This window comes from Somniosus microcephalus, chromosome 3 (assembly GCF_052327205.1).
Source record: "Somniosus microcephalus isolate GS21.2 chromosome 3, FLI_Smic_1.0, whole genome shotgun sequence".
Taxonomy (NCBI): domain Eukaryota; kingdom Metazoa; phylum Chordata; class Chondrichthyes; order Squaliformes; family Somniosidae; genus Somniosus; species Somniosus microcephalus.
Window position 1 is genome coordinate 48,872,740 of NC_140989.1, and position 23,998 is coordinate 48,896,737.

General features: G+C 44.3%; 1 protein-coding gene across 4 annotated transcripts in view; it reads right to left on the minus strand.

Annotated features, from left to right (window-relative positions):
* The window catches only part of ppp1r21 (protein phosphatase 1, regulatory subunit 21), a 90,376-nt gene that overhangs the window by 35,255 nt on the left and 31,123 nt on the right, over window positions 1–23,998 (minus strand). For all 4 annotated transcript variants that reach the window (XM_085980353.1, XM_085980358.1, XM_085980350.1 and 1 more), the window contains 8 exons: window positions 22,379–22,437; window positions 22,193–22,287; window positions 19,270–19,322; window positions 7,580–7,729; window positions 5,464–5,565; window positions 5,261–5,349; window positions 2,382–2,518; window positions 1,199–1,291 (listed from right to left, as the gene is read on the minus strand). In XM_085980353.1, coding sequence (XP_085836479.1) covers window positions 1,199–1,291; window positions 2,382–2,518; window positions 5,261–5,349; window positions 5,464–5,565; window positions 7,580–7,729; window positions 19,270–19,322; window positions 22,193–22,287; window positions 22,379–22,437 — 778 coding nt within the window. The remainder of the gene's footprint in view (window positions 1–1,198; window positions 1,292–2,381; window positions 2,519–5,260; window positions 5,350–5,463; window positions 5,566–7,579; window positions 7,730–19,269; window positions 19,323–22,192; window positions 22,288–22,378; window positions 22,438–23,998) is intronic.

The window sequence follows — 23,998 nt, forward strand, 5'->3', positions numbered from 1 at the left end:
CCAATCACCCAACCTGTCCAAATCGTACTGGAGTTTCACGACATCCTCCTCACAGCATACTCTCACAGCTTTGTGTCGTCTGATTTTAAAAATTAAAAGTATGACTGCTTTTTACCTCCAGACTCGACTACTCCAATGGCCTCCCATCTTCCACCCTCCATAAACTTGAGCTCAAACTATACAAGCACCAAACCCCGCTCACCCATCACCCCTGCTCTCATTGACATATATTGGCGCCCAGCCCACCAACGCCTCAAATTTAAAATTCTTATCCTAGTGTTCAAATTCTTCTATGGTCTCGCACCTCCCCAATCTCTGTAACCTCCTCCAGCCCTACCACTCTGAAAATTCTGCATTCCCCCAACTCTGATCTCTTACACTTCCTTCCACTCCCTTTGCCCCACCATTAGCAGCAGTGTCTTCAGCTGTATCGGCCCCAAGCTCTGAAATTCCCTCCCTAAACCGCTCCTCCTTTAAAGACCCTCCCTTAAAACCTACCTCTTTGACCAAGCTTTGAGTCACCTCTCCCAATATCACCTTCTTTGGCTCGGTATCAATTTTTGTCTGATTGCACCCCTGTGTTTTCTTACTTTAAAGGCGCTATATAAATGCAAGTTGTTGCATATTGTACAATAGGATTTATAAACAAGTCAGTTTATAATATACACAGCAGAAAACCTTGCCCTTTATTTCTCCAACACTGAATGCATGAATCAAAGCAGATTATTTTCAAATTACGCCTGTATTATTGATCAGGATCATTTTACATGATAGAGGGAAACAATTTTGAGTAAACAAGTAGTTGGGTTTTGTGCTAGGATACAGTGCTGGCCGTTGCTATGCACATCAATTGTTTTTTTTAAAAAGGGAATGACATTATACACTCCCTTAGAGTTGTTAACTTCTGGATAGGCAGTTATCTAGTACACTGGACAGACAATCTACATTCTAAAATGAATTTGATTAACAATTCAGCAGATACTATAGGGATACAAAGAATTAGAAATCAGGTCATAAAAAGTGAGGAATAAGCAGCTTACTACATTTTTATTTTTATTCTTTTGGCTATTTAGTTCAAAATTCTATTGTCTTTCAAAACTGTTATTAAAGCACGGTTAAACACAATGGCACAGCAAATCCTTATGTCTCACTGAAAAGCCCATAAGGAACGCCTTTGTTTTATTGTTTTTAGACTTACCGGCCATGACATCATGCAATGAATGAAGACAAGCAGCAAGCTGGGTGAAAACTACATTATAGTTTGTCTGAAGGAGCTTTTCAGGTTTTGTACCTAAGAGACAGAAGATGCAGAGTATAAAAGACAATTAATTTTCATACATCAACGCTGTGAACAGGCAAAACAGGTTTCTTTAAATCTTCCTGCATAAAACTTGTTTAGTACCAGCTTCAGCTCACCTTACTTAGCTTTCAAGCAGGTTTCAGAAAAAAAACATTCCTACAGCATCAAATAAAAATTCAAGTAAATTACAGGTTTTTCCAAAAGCTAATTTATATAAATTATGCAGAATCATATTTCATGCTTCCTAACTTCTCCGGTATGATACAATTCATTAATGGAAAAAAATCTCTAACAAGAACTAAAAGTCCAATAAATTCTCAAGCACAACATTAAAACAATTGGATTAAAGTAAAAGAATATGCACACCATCAAATCTGGTACCTTACATGTGATTATCACCCAAAATCAATGTACTACGACTACATCTTCAGATCAATCCGAGAAATTCTGTCAGCACATCCAATTGTCAAGAGAAGAATATAGCAATGACTTGACTCAATAAATTAGTCCTCAGATTTAAGAAAACAAGACAGGCCTTGAATTTTCTTTACTTCCTTTACAGTTATGGACTAACTACTCATACAAGACCATAAAATGGAATTGGAAGAAAGCAGCCCTTTGGTTTGGTGTTCCGGAACACTGACCCTTCAAGTTTCCCATTTCAGTATGCAGTTGTTTCTTAAATGAGCCCAGTGTGCTGATCTTAACCACCCTTCCTGGCTTTCCATCTATTGATCATTGTCTGTGTGGAGATAAATTTCCCGACAACTGTCCTAAGATTGCCTGAACCTATACCTTCGTGTTTTGCTGCAGAGTGTATCTGAAAAGATTGTTCGAGATTTACTTTCTCCATCTTGTATACCCCTAAATTTCCCCTCCAAGGCTACAGAGCCCTAGATTACTTGCTGATCATAACTCATTCTTTCCATAATGTGATCAGCCTCATTACTCTCCTGTACGGAGATGAATCTTCTAACCAGTGACAAAAACATTCTGGGGACAGATCTTTATAGGAACACACACGGTGGCTTTTGCGATAATCTAAAGTGACAAAAACAACAAAGCCATTCTGTGAACTCACTTGGTAAAGCAAGTAGACTTATGTAAACCTGCAGCTTTTCAAAGACAGCAGTCATCTTTTGCATGTCACTCTGCAGTTCCATGTTTCTTGCTTGTAAATTAGCTGTGCAGAGCGAATACTCACATTCCTCCTCCAAACTAGAAGCAGTCCAACAAGGCAAAATGATTAATGTTTCCTTATAAGCATCCAAGCCAAGTCACTCATTCTTTAATGCATTTCTGAACAAATCAGAACTGAGACAATTCTATACAAACCAAATATGCAAATTTACCCCTTAGGATAGCTTCACTGACACTATGGGACGTGTGTGTGTGTATCAACACTAAAAACACTAGGCGCTGTTAATGAGTATTGGCAATACAGGGCAGGACACTGATAACTAGAAGAGTGAATAATGCTCACTTGAATCCAGAGGTAAAAGCAGCACAGAGATTCACTAAATCATTCAAAAACAATCCACAGAGAAATGAACACAGGCTAATAAGATAGAAAAATCTAATACAAATCATAAATTTGGTTTAGCCCAATATTACTGCACCTTAAAGAAATATTAACTTATGAGTGAGCAGCTTTACACCAAAATTCTGCGCTATACACCTGCATCAACCAAATTTTCATTTGGCGAATACCAGATATCGGATCAGAATCAAGAGGACACACGAATTTCTACAAAGGGGTATGCTGATGGCTCGCGTGTCCATTTTTTGACAAAACTCAGATTCTGTTAAAGAAGTCAGTTACAAAAAACAAAATGGGAATATTAGATTTGACAAGCCGATATTCATAGCCATGTTGTCAGATGAACCTAGATTCTGATAAGCAGAAGTCACTTATCAAGTTCAGTGAAAAAAAAACCCTAAGTCTTTTTAATTTACTGTGCTAAAATAGGTGCAAATCCTTCCCATTCTCAAAATGAATGAGAATCTGTTTTACTTGTTCACTAGCCTTGGTGAAAAATTAGATGAAAGGTTTATAATTTACACAGAAAACAAATGTGTTATTGATGTACAAAGCAGGTAAATGGATAATTCTGAGCATTTATATTCAAAAGTAAATCCTGAACACTGAGTTTGGCATTTATCAAATTTAATTTGAAAGAAAAAATATGGCCCCTAGTTATTTTTCAGCAGTGCATTTGTGAAGTGTTGTACATCAGCCTTTACTTAAAAGGGAACATATTCAGGTAAAAGTTTCTCATCAACTTTCTTGGAACTCCCACGTTAATGTCACAATTGAGTGTTGAAAGACATGGGGGGGGCACAGGGGTAGAAAGGAGAGACGGGTTCAGAACTTGCCAGTTTTAAACTTAGATACACTATTTACTCCATTTGTTTGAGCCATGATATTGAGGTGACTGATATTTTGGGGAAGAAATTCGGTATCACCCTGTTTGGGGTACAATTAATCGGCCGGGCGCAAAGTTTAGCGCCTGCCGCTAATTATCGCCTCAGACTGCAAACTTGGCTTCTATCGCCCCTGGAAGTGATTGGAGCGCTAAATCAGGTGCTACACACCTCTCAAGGCGCTAATGCAGAGGAGCGAGGCGCTACTTCAGAGCGCTGGCGAAGCTCATGTGATGTCAGTCAGCAATGGAACACAAGACACACTGGCGCCGGCCAGTTCTTAAACAGGAGGGTCGATCTTGCTTTCCATCCACACCTTGCTCATTGCAGCCTTGAATCTCGGCCTGGAGAGACCTGTACATCAATTCTGCTGGAAAGAACAATGGAGAGGCCCAGGGAAAGAGCTCAGAGTGCAGCCCCCATAGTCTCTTCTAAATCGATGCAAGGAAGGACAAATCAAAATGAACCTGCAAAGTGCAGCTCAGTACCCAAAACTCCTTCACACAGGAATCTCTCCAGAAGTGTGTTTCTCAGAATGCGTGGTGCAAAAATTGTGCCGACAAAAGAGTCAGGAAGCAGTCGCCTTTAATTAGCGCTCCCCCAGTCCCTTGCCGACTGCAAAACATTCCTCTCAACCGGTCATTGCTAGCGGCAGGGGGCGCCACTCAATATCTGGTCCGGAGTGCTACCGGGGCGTTGCATGCTCGACTGACGTCACTATCTGCGGGCACAAGAGATCGTGGTGGCAGTGTTTAGCGCTGCCGCAAAATGTCTGGTCAATTTCGCGAGCGGCGCAAACATAGCCATGCCCGGGCGCTAGTTGGTTTGCGCCCCATTAGCGCCCTCTTAGGGTGCTAATGGGAGGCGCAAAGCAACCAAATTTTCCCCCCCTTAAGTTTAACCAGTCGGTGGTCAGTACAACCATTTCAAAGCTGACTCATCAATAGTCACATATACTTAAATGATCAAATCTTGCCCTTCGTGCCACCTCTTTGGGAGGAAAGGACGTGGAATGCTATTTTTTTCCAAACCCTTTATTTTATCTTGTTTAGTCACAATTCTAAGATCATGAAACTTCCATTGACTTCTTGTCCATGTCCCTGGTTGCAAGATATGTTTTAGCAGTCACCAATGTTTATAAAAAAATGTTTCATCTTGCAGAGCTAATCATTCACATTCATAGAGATTTTGGTCTTAAAATGCTGCACTTAAGAGTTGGCTGGAAATCTGGTAGTGTTGCATTGAACTTCAGCAACAATGAGATGAAAGGATGTGATCCAACTAATAAAAGCATGTGTGTTTTAAAGGCGATAGGTTTTCACATGGAACAGACCTAATCACAAAACAAATCTCTATTTCTAGCAATCTGACTCCCCATCAATTGTGTGCATGAATAATGGAAGAAAAAAGTCAGTATTTCTTAGATATCAGAACGTCTGGAGTATGAGACTTGAAACAAATCTCTAGATAAAACTTGTGCATTAGCCGTGCATTTCACTGTGTTGTACACAAGTTGCAAGGATCAACTGAATTTACCTTTTTAATTGGTACGGTAGAATCTTCTTTAGGAAGCAAACATAAGAAGTAAAAATGTCTGAAAATGGTTTAAGTTTCACAGTAGTTTCCTAGAATAAGAGAAAGACAGATTTTCACTAGTATGTACAACAATCCACAATAATACTGAATTAAAAATATTTGGATTAACAGATCTATATTTAAGCCAACTTTAATAAACTTACAAGTGTAGTAACAGTTTCTTCAGTGATGCTTTCAAATAGGTGCGACATCCTTTCCTCTAGAGGACGAACGTAGGAGGCATTTTCATGCAGGTATTCGGAAAACTGAAAAAACGAAAAAGAAAAATGACTGTATATTAGTATATGGATTTATTTTACATAGAATGCTCTGAAACATTCTGATGTTTCACAGAACACACAAAACAAGTGTAGCCTTTATAATCATGTCACAGAATCAGAATCATGGAAATTTCAACACAGAAAGAGACCATTTGACCAACGTCCGTGCTAGATTGACATTGGAGCCAACTACACCATTCTGCTCTTTCCCCGTTTTCTTCAAGCTTTTAAGGATACAGTATACATGAGTAATTTGAGACATGACATATGGCAAGTGTAGTATGCTTGGGAGGCGCAGGTGGCTTTGGACCCATGGTTCCCAATGCTCTCCGCCACTGGGGTTTCCTCTCATGTCATGTCTGTGTCTGTTGTAGACTAATTGATATAGATTAATTGCTATGATTAGTCAACAACTCCATTATTATTGCATCACCAGTATGGTAGAAGGCAAATTGATGTCATCAGGATACGCACTTTAATTGCGGGCCAACTAAAAACCATACATTCTCAGGTGAAAGCTGGCAGCATCGTGACCACAGGAGGCCCAGGTAAATTAATTTAAAAAAAAAATTTTGAAGGTCGCTGGTGGGGTTAAGATGGCAGGCAGGCAACCTCAGCCCAACACTCCTCAGCCCAGGAGTACAAGTACAAGACAACACAGGACGTCACTCCATCCAATTTTGCTGCCTGGCATACAAGTACTTGTATCCATCAATTTCTTGCTAATTGGGAATTTCCCACGAGGGGGAAATTACACATATAAGCTCACATCCTACCACTCAACAGGACAGCATAATGCAGCTGCAAACTCAATATACCGAGGAGCCGCAGAAACAACTTGCATTTATATAGAGCCTTCAACATAGAAAAACATCCCAAGGAGCCTCACGGAGGCATATCAAAAAATAATAGCAAATGCTTTCTCTCCCTAGAAAATATAGAAACAACATTTCGGACGTCACACTTTGTTACAGATACAAAACAATCTTTGAAGCTTACAAATAGTTTCCAATCGGCAAAGTTCCCTGATCAATCAGCAATTCAATTCTGACTGAATTAAGCCGGTATTTAACAATTAGACTTTGTGGCCTTAAACTGACAGTTCCAACTTTGTGACAGAATAATATTGCACACTACGTGATGTAACACTTTTGCCCTTAGAAAAACAGTGCATCATCTGACATGGTGAGCATTGCTGGAGATTGGTTAGTATTGAATATAAAATCAGCATTAATGTCTCCAGGTTCCTAAAGTCACTTGTAAAAAATACCTGTTGCATCAACTCCACTTAACTGAATATTGTGGCTTGGAAATTTATCATGTTAGAGCGGCCATAAGAAAATTGAAAAAGATTTGCTCAGGTTGGAATTGTTTGGCAGGTGGGTGGGGGAAACCTGAAAAAGTTAAGAGGCAGCATTTCCATCTCCGATTTCAGATGACATTTATGGTGCTGCCCGAAATTCTTGCTACCTTGTAACTGACTCGTACCTATTCGCAATCTGGACACGGAAAATGTTTTAAAACCAATAACCTTTCAGCAATAAAATCAACTTCTGAAATGGTACACCCAAAACATCAATTTATCTTTTGCACAAATGTTCGTTGACCTATTGTGCATAAGAATGTTCTGCTTTTATCTCAGATTAACAGTATTTGCAGTTTTACTGTCACAGAATGTTTAGAGCCTCGGCCTTTTTATTTAACAAGGAAGCTTTTCCTCACTCTTTAGATACTCCCAATCTTTCTCACTACTCCCTGTTCATACGAGGAACTTGTATTGACAACCTTTACTAATGCTGCAATCTGGTATAATTCTCTCTCTGCTGCGAGAATTTTATTGATGTAGTGGTTAGCCATAAGGATACATGATGCAGAAAACTTAAATGATTTTGCTATGGCTAAAGTCTTTGCTAGCAACATCAAAGGGCATACTTCAGTTAAAAGTTTTTTCCCCCCCCCCACCATTAGGTACAGCAATTTTCTAAGAAATGAAACATACCTTTTGGTTCAAAGGTGATATAGTGTCTGTCGCAGAGTCAATGGGGTAGATCTGAATTCTTTGCTCCGTATAGGTGTGAAGGTTTAGCAATGCTCCCACCAAATCTCGAAGAAAAGCCAGTGCTTGTCCATTAACATCACGAGCTTTTAGCTGAAATTTAACACAGTCAGTTCTTTATGTAGGATACAGTATGGTAATTAGTTTTATATAGTACTACTTTAGCACTTTTTTCATTCTCTTCCTTCCCCCTCTCCCCTGTGGCCACTCTTCATGTTTGAGCCTCAGTGAATGGCGATAGGTTATCCGACTATCGAGGGCATCCTAGCTGAACTGGATGCTGAGCTGTTCCAACACCCACACACACATTTTCAGTAGAAGTAACTGTACAAGGATCAGCAGTAATGACCACCTGACATCAGCTAACTAGTCACAGACCAGGGATTGAACTTAAGGACTTTCCTGGTCTGTAGGACTCAGAAATGGGGACTGAATTGCAGGTTATTGAGATCGTGTTCTATTCATTTCCATCAGATAGAAACATAGAAGATAAGAGCAGGAGTAGGCCATTCGGCCCCTCGAGCCTGCTCCGCCATTCAATGAGATCATGGCTGATCAGCCAAATTCAGTACCCTGTCCCTGCCTTCTCCCCATATCCCTTGATCCCTTCAGCCTTAAGAAATATATCTAACTCCTTCTTGAATATATTTAATGAATTGAAACTTATAAAATTCTAACAGGACTAGACGCAGGATGTTCCCGATGGCCGGGGAGTCCAGAACCAGGGGTCACAGCCTAAGGATAAGGGGTAAGCCATTTAGGACAGAGATGAGGAGGAATTTCTTCACCCAGAGAGTGGTGAACCTGTGGAATTCTCTACCACAGAAGGCAGTAGAGGCCAATTCATTAAATATATTCAAGAAGGAGTTAGATATATTTCTTAAGGCTAAAGGGATCAAGGGATATGGAGAGAAGGCAGGGACAGGGTACTGAGTTTGGATGATCAGCCATGATCTCATTGAATGGCGGAGCAGGCTCGAGGGGCCGAATGGCCTACTCCTGCTCCTATCTTCTATGTTTCTATGAATTGGCCTCCACTGCCTTCTGTGGTAGAGAAATCCACAGGTTCACCACTGATAATCGTAGATCTGATTTGGATGAAATGTAAAACATTTTTTAAAAATGCACATTACAGTTTTACTGCATGGTTGTCAGTCTTAGAATCGTGTATGTTTCCACAAATTGGTCAGGCTTACAACTGAAGCAGCAGAGAATGCAGCAGCTTTGGAACAAAATCACTGAACAGGGCAATTTCAATTGGAGCTGACCATTTAACTCCTTACACATACATTATTTATTGCTACAACTAGCATTTATCTAGCACTGTTGACCCAAGAAACATCAAGGTATTTTGCAAATAGGTATAAGGAAAAATAGATGTCAAGCCAGGATGGAGAGATTAGGAGTGATGATCAAAATCTTTGTCAAAGAGGAGATGTTTTTAAAGGAGTTTTGTTTAAAGATGGAGGGAGGATTGAGAGACAGAGATGGACAGGATTAGATAGGGAGTTAGAAGAATATGACCGAACCAACTGGACAATTGCACCTGGCATTGTTCCTCCCTTACTTCCTCCTGAAGCTCATCTGAGTCAGGACAGGCCAAGAATATGAAAGGACTATACATTATTTTTCTAGCTGACCGGTTGTTGAGATTGTCTCTCGGTGCTTCTTTATAACCAATCACAGAGGTTTTTTTTCCCCCCTCTCTAATTGTTTTTTTGTTTCAAGTGGTTTGTTTCTCTTTAGCTATGCCTCCAGAGATTAATTCTATATTTTATAATCAGTAAAATAAGCAACTCCTACATCTAAATTTGATGCAATGCGGAGGTTGGGGATGGCATTAAAAGGGAAATTAGAGAAGCGTGCAAATAAGGGCACAGCAGTCATCAGGGGTTACTTTAATCTACATATAGATTGGGCTAACCAAATTTGTAACAACACTGTGGAGGAGGAATTCCTGGAGTGTGTCGAGGAACCAACCAGAGATCAGACCATCTTAGACTGGGTATTATGTAACGAGAAAGGATTAATTAGCAATCTTGTTGTACGAGGCCCCTTGGGTAGGAGCGATCATAATATGATCGAATTCTTCATTAAGATGGAGAATGAAGTAGCTGACTCAGAAACTAGAGTCCTGAATTTAAATAAAGGAAACTATGCTGGTCTGAGGCGCGAGTTGGGTAGGATTGATTGGGGAATGTCACTCAAAGGGTTGACAGTGGATAGGCAATGGCAAACATTCAAAGACAGCATGGATGAACTACAAAATTTGTTCATCCCAGTTTGGCATAAAAATAAAACAAAAAAAAGGTGACTCAACCGTGGCTAACAAAGGAAATTAGAGATAGCATAAGATCCAAGGAGGACAACATACAAATTGGCCAGAACAAGCAGTAAACTTGAGGATTGGGAGCAGTTTAGGATTCAACAAAGGAGGACAAAGGGATTAATTAAGAAGGGGAAAATTTAATATGAGAGTAAGCTTGCAGGGAACATAAAAACTGACTGTAAAAGCTTTTATAGATATGTGAAGAGAAAAAGATTGGTGGTCAAGCGTAGGTCCCTTGCAGTCAGAATCAGGGGAATTTATAATGGGGAACAAAGAAATGGCAGACCAACTAAATTCATATTTTTGGTTCTGTCTTCAGAAAGGACGACACAAATAACCTCCCAGAGATGTCAGGGAACATAGGGTCTGATGTAAGGGAGGAACTGAAAGAAATCAGTATTTGTAGGGAAATGGTGTTAGGGAAGTTAATGGGATTAAAGGCCGATAAATCCCCAGGGCCTGATAATCTACATCCTAGGGTACTTAAGGAAGTGGCCCTAGAAATAGTAGATGTATTGCTGATCATCTTCCAACATTCGATGGAATCTGGAACAGTACCCATGGATTGGAGGATAGCTAATGTTACCACACTATTCAAAAAAGGTGGTAGAGAGAAAACGGGGAATTACAGACCCGTAAGCCTGACATCGGTAGTGGGGAAAATGCTAGAGTCCATTATAAAAGATGTAACAGCAGAGCACTTGGAAAACAGTGACAGGATCGGACAAAGTCAACGTGGATTTACAAAAGGTAAATCGTGCTGGATTAATCTACTGGAATATTTTGATGATGTAATTGGTAAAATAGATATGGGAGAACCAGTGGATGTGGTGTATTTGGACTTTGAGAAGGCTTTCAATAAGGTCCCGCATAAGAGATTAGCATATAAAGTTAAGGCACATGGGATTGGGGGCAAGGTATTGACTTGGATAGAGAACTGGTTGGCAGACAGAAAGCAAAGAGTTGGAATAAACGGGTCTTCTTCCGAGTGGCAAGCAGTGACTAGTGGGGTACCGCAGGGATCGGTCCTTGGACCCCAGCTATTCACAATATATATTAATGATCTAGACAAGGGAACTAAAGGTAATTTCTTCAAATTTGCAGACGACACAAAGCTGGGTGGGCGTGTGTGCTGTGAGGAGGATGCCGAAACACTCCAGGATGATTTGGACAGGTTGGGTGAATGGGCAAAAGCATGGCAGATGCAATACAACGTGGATAAATGTGAGGTTATCCACTTTGGTGGCAAAAACAGGAAGGCAGATTATCATCTGAATGCACTTCTCCTTCTCCCAATCTATTGCCAATGAGACCTGGGTGTCCTTGTACACCAGTCGCTGAAGGCAAGCATGCAGGTGCAGCAGGCGGTTAAGATGGCAAATGGTATGTTGGCCTTCGTAGCGAGAGGGTTCGAGTACAGGAACAAGGATGTCTTGCTGCAGTTGTACAGGGCCTTGGTGAGACCACACCTTGAGTATTGTGTGCAGTTTTGGTCGCCTTATCTGAGGAAGGATGTTCTTGCCATGGAAGGAGTTCAGCGAAGATTCACCAGGCTAATACCTGGGATGGCAGGAATGATGTATGAGGAGAGATTGGGCTTGTACTCACTGGAGTTCAGAAGAATGAGAGGGGATCGCATTGAAACTTATAAAATTCTGACAGGACTGGACAGACTAGATGCAGGAAGGATGTTCCCCAAGGTCGGGGAGTCCAGAACCAGGGGTCACAGTCTAAGGATAAGGGGTAGGCCATTTAGGACTGAGATGAGGAGGAATTTCTTCACCCAGAGAGTGGTGAACCTGTGGAATTCTCTACCACAGAAGGCAGTAGAAGCCAATTCATTAAATATATTCAAGAAGGAGTTGGATATATTTCTTAAGGCTAAAGGGATCCAGGGGTATGGGGAGAAAGCAGGGACCGGATACTGAAATTGGATGATCAGCCATGATCGCATTGAATGGCGGAGCAGGCTCGAAGGGCCGAATGGCCTACTCCTATCTCCTATGTTTCTATGTACTCCCAATGTGGGACAGATTTGAAGAATTTCTAGACACAGAGTTTGGTTGACGTTGCCATGGAAATTAGCCTTGAAGTGATGTTTAATTTTAGGGGCCCTGACTGGCATCTGACCTTTTTGGGGGGGGAGGGAGGGAGGGAGGGAGGGAGGGAGGGAGGAGGAGAGAAAAAGATTTAACCTGCACAGATGTTCTTCACCTTGGAGAAACAAAAATAAATTCAAATAAATTAACTTTAAAAATTGTAAACATCACAGAGCACTGATGCTGTATTTGAATCTAGCAAAAAACAGAAGTTTCAGTTTCAAAACATACATACAAAAATGAAAGCCATGTGTGCAGCATCATCCAAAACAGGGAACTAGACTCATACAGTACATGATATTTATAAACCATGTCTTATTGAGGTCAACTAAATTCAATAAATGCCCTGTAGTTCAGTCCCAACTTTTTACAGCATAAGTTAGGAGTTCTGTAATAAGTTTCAGATTTCCTCATATTCAGGAGTTAACAAGGTCAGTTCTCTAAACCATGAGGGAAAACTAGTTATTTGTGTGCTTGAGAAAGGAAATGAAGTTTGTTTACAAAAGTTATTGAAAAAATGTTTTACAAAAAAAGTTACTCTACTGCCCACTCTTTAATCTTCAACACCGTGATAGTTTCCTGCATTTACATTATCTATATAACAATGTGGGCGCAATACCAGTGGTTACCTGGTTACAAAATGCGCTGCTGCAAAAGAGGGAGTTAGGCAAACCTCCAGTTTGAAACTTGTGCCTCACACCCACAATGGTGACAGGAGTCACCAAAATGATTACACTCTCTCCAGTAGTTACAAAAGGTAGAGTCATAGGCCTAGAAATTGGGTATAGCCCCGCTTGAGGCGTTAGAACTGGCGCTGCGCAAAGTTTATAGCCAGACGAAACTTATCGCTGCCTGGCGCGATATTGGGTTGCATCGCCCCCAAAGGGGATGAGGCGCGAATTCAGACATTGCACGGGGCTCCTAAGGCGTAAAAGTTCAGGCGCTACCCAATATCGGTGCGGACGGGCGCAGTGCAGGTGATCTCAATTACCGAAAACCACGAGACTTCCAGGCGCTGGCCAGCTCTTAAAGGGGTGGGTCAGTCAGCCTGAGCTGCCACACTCAACGCCCTGTAGGCCTCAGAATCGGCACTCGCCCTTCTCTGGCGCAAGAAACTTGATGAGGATGGAGAAGGTGAGACAGAGAGCAGAGCGCTTCAGCACTGAGGCTCTGGACCAGTTGGTGTCCGCAGTGGAGCGCCGTCGAGATGTTCTGTATCCTGACAATGGCAGGAGGCCAAATCAAAAGGATTACCGGCGATCTTGGAGGGAGGTTTCTCCGAGGGCCAACTCCAGCAGTATGGCGACCAGGAGCCCTGTTCAGTGCAGGAAGAAATTCAACGACCTCACTCGGGTCGTTAGGGTGTTTTGTATTTATGCAAACTTCTGATTCCCTCCATCTGCACCTGACTTCGAGCACCCTGTTGCCATGATGCCCCAATGGCCATCTGTCAGCAAGCACCCATGGCCCTTTCTGGGCACACACATGGGCATTTGACTCAAGGCCACATGTAAGGGCTCTTGCACCATGGGGAGCACGAGATGATCTCTCAAGGCCTCATGTTACAGAACTTCCCCTTCTTTCCCCTGCAGTCCAAGCTGGCGGCGATGCGAAAGGACCAGCTTCGAACCGGTGGCGGGCCTCCACAAGTCGTCACTCTCATGGAACTCGAGGAGAGAGTGCACCAGATTCTTGGAGGACGTCGAGTGGTCCTGTTAACACTGCAGCTGCCGACCCCATTCTCGACAGCGAGGGTAAGGCTCTCACCTTTTTCAGCTGTTTCCTTCCACTTGGTCCCCCCGCCAGCATGCTTCCTCAGTGTGCAGCCATGTCAGAGCCTTGCCGCCAACCTGTCCTTTTGCTAAAGCCACTCTTCCACCTCCCTGCTTTCAGATGATTCATCACCAACTCGGGATCAACGCCCTGAAGCTGCCAGTGCCAGTGCCTCCAGAGGAGAGGATCAGGAGGAAGCCAGAGCATCTGTTCCAATCTCAGGGGAGCATACACATCTGCAGACTGGGGATAGTAGTTCCCTGGAGGGGAGGGGAGGGGAGGGGGGCGGGGGCTCTGATGATGAGCCAGTTGCCGGAACAAGCAGCATGCAGCAACGCAAGGGGGGTAGGCAAGTTCGGCCACCGGCTCCCCGGAGGGCAAGGCAGGAAGTAATGACTGCTGCACAGAGTGCAGAGGAGGTGCGTCGCCTGGCTGAAATGAGCACCCAGGCCCAGCTCAGGCACACTGAGCTGATGGCTGCAGTGGGGAGGATGCCTCAGTCAATAGAAACACTGGCAAAGAGTGTGTTGGACTTCGGTGCAGCAATGGAGAGGACTCTCCAGGGCTTCGGGGCAACAATGGAGAGGACTGTCCAGGGCTGAGGCCGCTATGGAAACGACTGTTCAGGGCTTCAGACAAACCCTGGAAAGGTCTGTCCAGGGCTTGTCCGAGGCAGTGGAATGGACTGCTCCGGCCTTGTCCGAAGCAATGGAAAGAACTGTCCAGGGCTTCGCCGAAGCACTGGCACCTGCCACACAGGTCCTCACTGCTGCCACGCAGTCACTTGCCGGCCTCGTCCACACCCAGATTGAGGCAACGCGAACTCTCACTGCAGCCACCCTATCTGCATCAGCTAGGATCACCCCGGGCCCTTCCAGTCCCATACAAGGCCAGGGATCAGTGGAGCATGCGATTGTGGCGGATGAGCCGAACCGGTCCCCTCAGAGAGCCAGTGTATCGCCCGACCATGGTGCAGGTGTCCTCTCTCGGCAGGTGACCATTGCACATGCCAGCGCTGGTACGTCTGCAGTGCAGCTGCCACCACCTGCAGGGCACACTGCTTCCAGCCATGCTCAGATCAAGCAGCCTGCGTCCGCACCCTCCAAGACCAGAGGTCAGCCAGGTCGTCCCTCAGGGGCTTCTGCGCTTCCACAGTCAGCAGGCGTCCCCCAGCCTTGACCCCGCCACTGGGGTTCAATTACGTAGGAGCAGCAGGGAAGGAAGGGGCCGGCCGCGAAAGAGAAGTCGTTCTCCATCAAGGGGCCAGCAGTAGAGGGAGGTGCCGAGACGTTTCTTTGGCCAAATTCAAGGACACCCTCACCTGTTGTAATTGTTGGAAATGGTTTGTTTAGTTTTGCGGCTTTGCCGAAGAGTTAACTGTTATGTTGTTAGTTATGGTTTCTGTTGACTTGACGTTGTTTTGCTGTAACGAAAGACTTTTGTGACAATAAAGAAAAGTTTTAATGTGCTATGGTACACGTGACTATTTACAGTGATGCTGGCCTTCAGAGGCTTTCAAAGATCCAAAGTGCGCAAGAGTAAAGACACCCATCATTCCGCCAGAGGGGCCTCGAAACGAGTCCTGATGAGCCTGACGGATGGCCCTTCCACTTTCAGGAGCCCTTCCATCCTCCTCCTCCTCCTCCGCTGGACGTTGAGGGACAGCTGGAATTGGCTGGGTGCGTCGAATCGCCAAGTTGTGGAGCATGCAGCAGACGACGACGTGACCCACTTGCTCCAGTGAGTACTGCAGGGCTCCCCCCGCATGGTCCAGACAGCGGAAACGCTGTTTGAGCACACCAATAGTGTGCTATACAATGTTCCTGGTCGCCTGGTGGCTGCTGTTGAACAGCTCTTCTGCTGGGGTGGCGGCCAGACGGAGTGGTGTCATCAGCCATGGGCAGAGAGGATAGCCCTTGTCCCCAATAAGCCAGCCTCGTGGTCGAGCCGGCCCCTCAAAAAGGTCACAAACTGAGGTCTGCCACAGGATAAAGGCATCGTGGCTGCTCCTTGGGAATTGGGCGTTGACTGCCATGATGATTTGGCGGTGGTCACAGACCAGCTGCACGTTGAGGGAGTGGAACCCCTTGCGGTTGCGGAAGTCCTCAGGATTCTGGAATGGCGCCCTCAAAGCCACGTGTGTGCAGTCAATCGCCCCCTGCACCATGGGGAAGTCAGCAATAGCAGCGAAGCCCTGCGCGCGCTCCGCCTGCTTCTCCAGGGTCAGAGGGCAGCTGTAACTTGCCTGATGCAACAGTGGACTGCAAACAGAGATATTCGCAATGTCCCCAGTGGCTGACTGAAAGAATCCGGTGGCATAGAAATTGAGGGCAAGAGTCAGTTTTACGGCCACCGACAGAGAGGTCCTGCACCGTAGACGCGGCTGCAGATCCTCAGCAAGCAGGTGGCACAGCTCAGTAACAACGTCCCTCCCGAATCGGAGCCTTTGCACACACTGCTCCTCCGACATGTCAAGGTATGACACCTGCTGCCTAAAGACCCTCGCAGCATACCCTCGGATTGGCCGACCTCCATTGCCCCTCCTCCTTCGGGCCAATCCCAGCCCTCTCTCCCGCCGTCTCTCTGCCCCTTCAGTGTGTTCGGCCATGAGGCCGTCGCCCTCCAAAGCAGCTCCCATTCCGATGCCAGTTGGTCAAAACGCTGTTAGGTGTAGTGCTCCAACTGCTCCGGACAGGTTTGAAGGTCCCAAATACTCTAATGCTAAATTCCAAAAACTCTGCTCCACAGTAGCTCACCAACTCTCTCCAGCAACGATCGCAATGAACAGGCCAAGTGGCTGCAGCTTTTATACTAGAGCTGTCCCCTTTAAATAGCACCCCCCCGACTCCGAGAAGGGCCTGCTAACGTTCCTTCGAATTGTCACCAACAGCGCTAGGCGTAAAGGTTCCGGACGCCACCTAATATCCGGTCAGGGGCACCGAAAAGGCGTTGCACACTGAAATGACGTCATGATCTGCTTGCGCACGCGGGCGCGCGCAAACACTTAGCACAGGCGTTAAATGTATAGTCAATATGGGAGTTGTCGCTATCTTCATTGCGCCTGCCCCAACATTGGGTTACGCCCCAATTCTCGGGCTCTTTAGGCGCTAACCGCTGGCGCTACCAACCGAATTTCTAGGCCATAGAGTCATACAGCACAGAAAGAGGCCCTTTGGCCCATCGCGACTGCGCTGGCCATCAGGCCCCATCTAATCTAATCCCATTTTCCAGCATTTGGTCCGTAGCCTTGTATGCTATGGCATTTCAAGTGCTCATCCAAATGCTTCTTGAATGTTGTGAGGGTTCCTGCCTCTACCACCCTTTCAGGCAGTGAGTTCCAGATTCCAACCACCCTCTGGATGAAAAAGTTCTTCTCAAATCCCCTCTAAACCTCCTGCCCCTTACCTTGAATCTATGCCCCCTTGTTAGTGACCCCTCTACTAAGGGAAAAAGTTCCTATCTACCCTATCTATGCCCCTCATCATTTTGTACACCTCAATCAGGTCGCCCCTCAGCCTTCTCTGCTCCAAGGAAAACAACCCCAGCCTGTCCAGTCTTTCTTCATAGCTGAAGCGCTCCAGCCCAGGTAACATCCTGGTGAATCTCCTCTGCACCCTCTCCAAAGCAATCACATCCTTCCTATAGTGTGGCGACCAGAACTGCACACAGTATTCCAGCTGTGGCCTAACCAGCGTTTTGTACAGCTCCATCATAACCTCCCTGCTCTTATATTCTATGCCTCGGCTAATGAAGGCAAGTATCCCATATGCCTTTTTAACCACCTTATCCACCTGTTCTGCTGCCTTCAGGGATCCATGTACATGCACACCAAGGTCCCTCTGATCCTCTGTCTTTCCTAGGGTCTTACCATTCATTGTGTATTCCCTTGCCTGGTTAGTCCCTCCAAAATGCATCACCTCACACTTTTCAGGGTTAAAATCCATTTGCCACTGTTCCGCCCATCTGACCAACCCATCTATATCTTCCTGCAGACTGAGGCTACCCTCCTCGCAATTTACCACCCCACCAATTTTCGTGTCATCTGCGAACTTACTGATCATACCTTTTACATTCACATCCAAATCATTAATGTAGACCACATCCACTGCACTGCCCTCATCCACACACCTAGACACCCCCTCGAAAAATTCAATCAAATTGGTCAGATATGATCTTCCCTTGACAAAGCCATGCTGACTATCCCTGATTAATCCTTGCCTCTCCAAGTGGAGACTAATTCTGTCCCTCAGAATTTTTTCCAATAATTTCCCTACCACTGATGTTAGGCTCACTGGCCTGTAATTCCCTGGTTTATCCCTACTTTTTCTCCACCACAAGGATTATTGAGAAATATGGATATTTTAACCCAACTTGTTAATTTGACACCATGGAAGATGTTCCAAAACCTACAGATGATCCAGGTTATGACAGTATATGAATGGGTAAGAATTTGGGTTGGCTCCTCTTAAAGAATAATTATAGCCTGCCTTCACAAACTTCCTTTGCACGTCACTTAAGCAAAGAGTGCAGTTATTTCTTCAAGTTATGTACACAACACCATCATGCCAGGCCTCATTATTTAGGCGCCTGCTGTATTGTTCATCCAACTCCACTGAAGCATATTTTTGTTGGCTAAGCTAGAGGAAACAGATGTTCAAAGCCACATTGATTGGGGGTTGCGGAACTGGTTCTAGTCCATTAGACTGCTGTGTCAGCTATAGGTTATCAGCATCATTTCTCACAAAAAGTAAGAGAGAACATTGAACTGTGACGGACATTCACAATTTACTAATTCTGTCAGAGCATAAAACCAGTTCCAGAGTTCCATTTTGTGGTTTAATAAAACAGAAAATTATGGTGCGATTTTTGTTATTCTCAATAATAGTAGGGATATTTTATTGAACAAAAACAATTTGGGATTAGAAATGCAAACAGACAAACCACAGGCCCAACCCAGATCCCCAAAGTAATAATTATTCAATTGTCAGAGGCAATTACATGTTAATCGCATCAAATACTGAACTGAACCTTGGATAACCAAAGAAGTCAGAATAAGAAGGACAAGCATTTAGTTGATTTATTGAATTTAAAATTCATGTTAAAATGTAAGCTTGAAGGTTTAGTTAGCAAAATTAGGATAATTCCACAATTTTTCAAACAGCAAAATTATTCAGACTGCATTCAACATTGCATCAAACATAGAATCAAGTCAGCTATAGTCTAAACCTTAGTATTGCATGTTTTCTAGCTTTCAAAACACATGATTTCTAAAATGTAACTTTTAAATAACATTGAATAGCACCAAATAAAATTAATTTAATTTCCTAACCAATAGATTAAAGATTTTTTTTTTGGTGGAACAGCTACAGCAGTCTTCAGAACCGTAAAGTCTCATCTAAACATTTCCCACCAACCATTTCTGGGTTACTCACCTGATGCCTCCTGTCATGTATAGGAACATCCAATGTGTTGTACTCTGCAAGTCCTATATAGAAATGAGATATTAGAGTAGATTTCAAGCATTAAAAAACACATTGAAAACAGAAGGAGGGAGGTGCAGTCTAAATTTCCAGCTGCATTCCCTGCAGTCTAAAACCCATGACAGCTAGCAAGAACACAGATAAGAACAGGTCTGTGCACTGTGTGCGAGACAAAATAGGCAATGAAGCATCAGCCAAATCCAGTTAACCCTCATTATACTCATGAAGGTCAGACAAGTCATGAACAAGGTTTTATTTTATATGTGTTACTTCAGGTATCACTGGCATTAGGCACTTGCATGTGCCAGCACAAATATAGCTGCAATTAGTCTAAAAAAAACACTATTCTAGTACTTTAAGTCACACCAAACTAGTGCTGCTGGATGTATTATGGGATTTGAATGTTTACCTCAAATATTAGGTCTGCCTCATTTATTTTTACTGGCAGCACATATCTATAATTGAAGTCTTTACAAAGTAGGGGAAAAAAATGGTCATCCAACCCATCCAGATCATTGCATAAAGTCAATGAATGAGACCTCCCTCAGATCATTTTTCTCTCCTGCACTAGAAACTTCGACAGAGTGAATTAAAAAACAGAAAATGCTGAAAATTACAGGTCAATCAGGAACTGGAAGAGAAAATTTGGTACATGTTTCTGATGAAGGGTCCCGCACAAAACATTAACCCAGAATTTGCTTTCTGATGTTGAACAACATGCTGTGCATTTCCTGTTTTATTTCAAACTCTGAAGCACTTACAAGTTTTGAATTTTTGTTCATTTTTATAATGCACTAGAGGGTACAGAGGAGATTTACAAGGATGTTGCCAGGGCTGGAGAATTTTAGCTATCAGGGCCGATTTCCCTTCGCAGAAAGGTCAATAACCAGGAGGCATAGATATAATGTAATTGCTAGAAGAATTACAGGGGAGTTGAGAACTTTTTTCCACCCAGAGGGTGGTGGGGGTCTGGAACTCACTGCCGGAAAGGGTGGTAGAGGCAGAAACCCTCATCGCATTAAAAAGTACTTGAATATGCACTTGAAGTGCCGTAACCTACAAGGCTGTGGACCAAGAGCTGGAATGTGGGATTAAATTGGATAGCTCTTTTTTCAGTCAGCACAGACACAATGGGCCGAATGGCCTTCTGTGTCGAAAATTTCTATGATGCTATAATCCTGACCCAGTGTGTGTTCTCGGCCACTCAATTCATCCTAATCAAAAGCAACTAGATTCCAACCAAAAAAAGGCTTTCGCCTCTTAACACCCCACCTGCAGATTTCCTCAAGTGTCAGCTGCTGCTGCACAAGACATTTAAAATGAGGATTTAATTTTGAGCTGTAAACTGATATTCAAATTAGCACAACTCAAAATCAAATTATAATCTTGCAGGGTTGGTAATCATGTAATAACCAGACAGTACATCTAGCATGACAGAACAACATTCCAGCGTTTTACATCTTGGAGCTGGATAGAGGGGGCTGATGCAGACACAAGACATAGCAAAATACTTAGCTGTCATCCATTCAACTAACGAACATGCTGAAACATTTTTTCTTAAATATCGTGGATTTGATAGTCGAATCTAGTATTTGGGCTCCCTATCAATCTATAATTGGCTAAGCCATACAGATCAAGATCGTCCCAGGTTTGATTCCCTAGTCTGCTAAATTAGCTCATTTCAGTTGCAACACAGGTACAATTGGATTCAGTACCCTTAGTTAGGGAGAATAAAGTCATCTAAGATTTCTGTGCCTGATCATCTGGTAACCCGTACTAAAACTGCGCATGTGAATATCAGGCGAGAACAGGGTCACTTTGATCCCTGCTGTAAATGTGTAAATATATGGCCATCAGGTGAGGCTATGAAAGCAATGCAGATGAATAGTTCACAACTTGTGGTCACCTAAGTAAGCTGCCAGAGTGCCACACCCATGGAACTATATTCCTCATGAGTCACGAGCTTCAGAGGAATAATAAGAGGAGACAATCCAAAGGGAAATTAGATCTGGGAAAGGAAAGGAAGGAGTGCTCAACATTATTCTATATCATCCAAAGAGTTTGATTTAACCATTCTGTAGGTTGCAAAGAACCTACCTTTTAGCTAGCTGTGGAGGGGAAAGCTATCCAAAAGTTAGCATTTTAGAATTCCAGATATCAAAAGAAACTGAACCCATATTTTTGTCAATTTCAGTGCTAAAACCACTTTTTAAAACATTACATTCTTGTACTGTAAATCCATATTTACTCTTGAATTGGCAAACCACATTGTGATTTGCCTACCTGGGAGTTGAACAAATTGTTTTGTGGTTCAAACCTTTGGGGTGGTTCTATGAATGAACTTCACAACAAATCATTAGTGCATGCTATACGAGACAGACCACGCTCAGGGTTGCTAGCCTGGGGCATTTCCTCTCAAAACTTGGAGGAGGTAAGTGAGTTTGTCTTTGGAGGAACGTTGGGGGGAATCAGCTTGAGGGGGGCAGTAATGGAACAGCCAGGTGTAAAAGCAATTTCTTTTTTGAAGTTACATATCCCAATACATGTCTATCTAGTACATGATTGTACTGAAAACATCTATCCTATCATTTGTCTTTAATAAACCATGTAAAACAACTTCACATTTAAAAACAGGTGGAATCTCAAAAGTTGGAGTGATTCAGAATAGACTTTCCCATAAGACATCTGTTGGCCTCGATAACACTACTTACTAATTTATCACAATAGGAATAAACCACTTGCTTGTTGCAACAAGATGTGATTTATAGGGCTCCAACTACACGGGCTTTCGTAAGAAATTTGATATACTGAAATGATGTTTGTTATAGAAGTGGAATTACAAATGCTACATTGCATAGGAAGGAAACATACTCACTTGTATCATTGAAAGGTACTTTTTCTTGAATAATACTTGTTGACTGGTCCAATCGGCTACTCAGGTCAGCATGGATATTCTTTAGATGCTGCTGGCTGTGTTTAAAAAGATGAATTTGAAATTATTTACAAGATGGACAATACTGCAAAAATTTCAGCAATAGTACAAGTCATAACTCGGCCTTACCATTCCTCTGTCCGCAGCCTACATTCCTTTGCTTCTCTTTCCAATGAGTGTGATTTCACCTGTGAAAATATTCCATATTCTAAGAAAAGTTTATGAATCCTTTCCAATGCAAAGTTTTTTTTTAATTCTACTTGTGCATGCAGAAGAATATCATCCAACTTCCCTTCCTGGCCCCCATTGTAAATGGTTCCCTCTCCTCAGTTAGTGTCTAACTCCCTTTCAAAGCCATCATTACACCTCCCTCAAAAAAGCACGCTCGACCCCTCTGTCCCTGCAAACTACCACCCCATCTCCAACCTCGCTTTCCTCTCCCACCCCATCTCCAACCTCGCTTTCCTCTCCCACCCCATCTCCAACCTCGCTTTCCTCTCCCACCCCATCTCCAACCTCGCTTTCCTCTCCCACCCCATCTCCAACCTCGCTTTCCTCTCCCACCCCATCTCCAACCTCGCTTTCCTCTCCCACCCCATCTCCAACCTCGCTTTCCTCTCCCACCCCATCTCCAACCTCGCTTTCCTCTCCCACCCCATCTCCAACCTCGCTTTCCTCTCCCACCCCATCTCCAACCTCGCTTTCCTCTCCCACCCCATCTCCAACCTCGCTTTCCTCTCCCACCCCATCTCCAACCTCGCTTTCCTCTCCCACCCCATCTCCAACCTCGCTTTCCTCTCCCACCCCATCTCCAACCTCGCTTTCCTCTCCCACCCCATCTCCAACCTCGCTTTCCTCTCCCACCCCATCTCCAACCTCGCTTTCCTCTCCCACCCCATCTCCAACCTCGCTTTCCTCTCCCACCCCATCTCCAACCTCGCTTTCCTCTCCCACCCCATCTCCAACCTCGCTTTCCTCTCCCACCCCATCTCCAACCTCGCTTTCCTCTCCCACCCCATCTCCAACCTCGCTTTCCTCTCCCACCCCATCTCCAACCTCGCTTTCCTCTCCCACCCCATCTCCAACCTCGCTTTCCTCTCCCACCCCATCTCCAACCTCGCTTTCCTCTCCCACCCCATCTCCAACCTCGCTTTCCTCTCCCACCCCATCTCCAACCTCGCTTTCCTCTCCCACCCCATCTCCAACCTCGCTTTCCTCTCCCACCCCATCTCCAACCTCGCTTTCCTCTCCCACCCCATCTCCAACCTCGCTTTCCTCTCCCACCCCATCTCCAACCTCGCTTTCCTCTCCCACCCCATCTCCAACCTCGCTTTCCTCTCCCACCCCATCTCCAACCTCGCTTTCCTCTCCCACCCCATCTCCAACCTCGCTTTCCTCTCCCACCCCATCTCCAACCTCGCTTTCCTCTCCCACCCCATCTCCAACCTCGCTTTCCTCTCCCACCCCATCTCCAACCTCGCTTTCCTCTCCCACCCCATCTCCAACCTCGCTTTCCTCTCCCACCCCATCTCCAACCTCGCTTTCCTCTCCCACCCCATCTCCAACCTCGCTTTCCTCTCCCACCCCATCTCCAACCTCGCTTTCCTCTCCCACCCCATCTCCAACCTCGCTTTCCTCTCCCACCCCATCTCCAACCTCGCTTTCCTCTCCCACCCCATCTCCAACCTCGCTTTCCTCTCCCACCCCATCTCCAACCTCGCTTTCCTCTCCCACCCCATCTCCAACCTC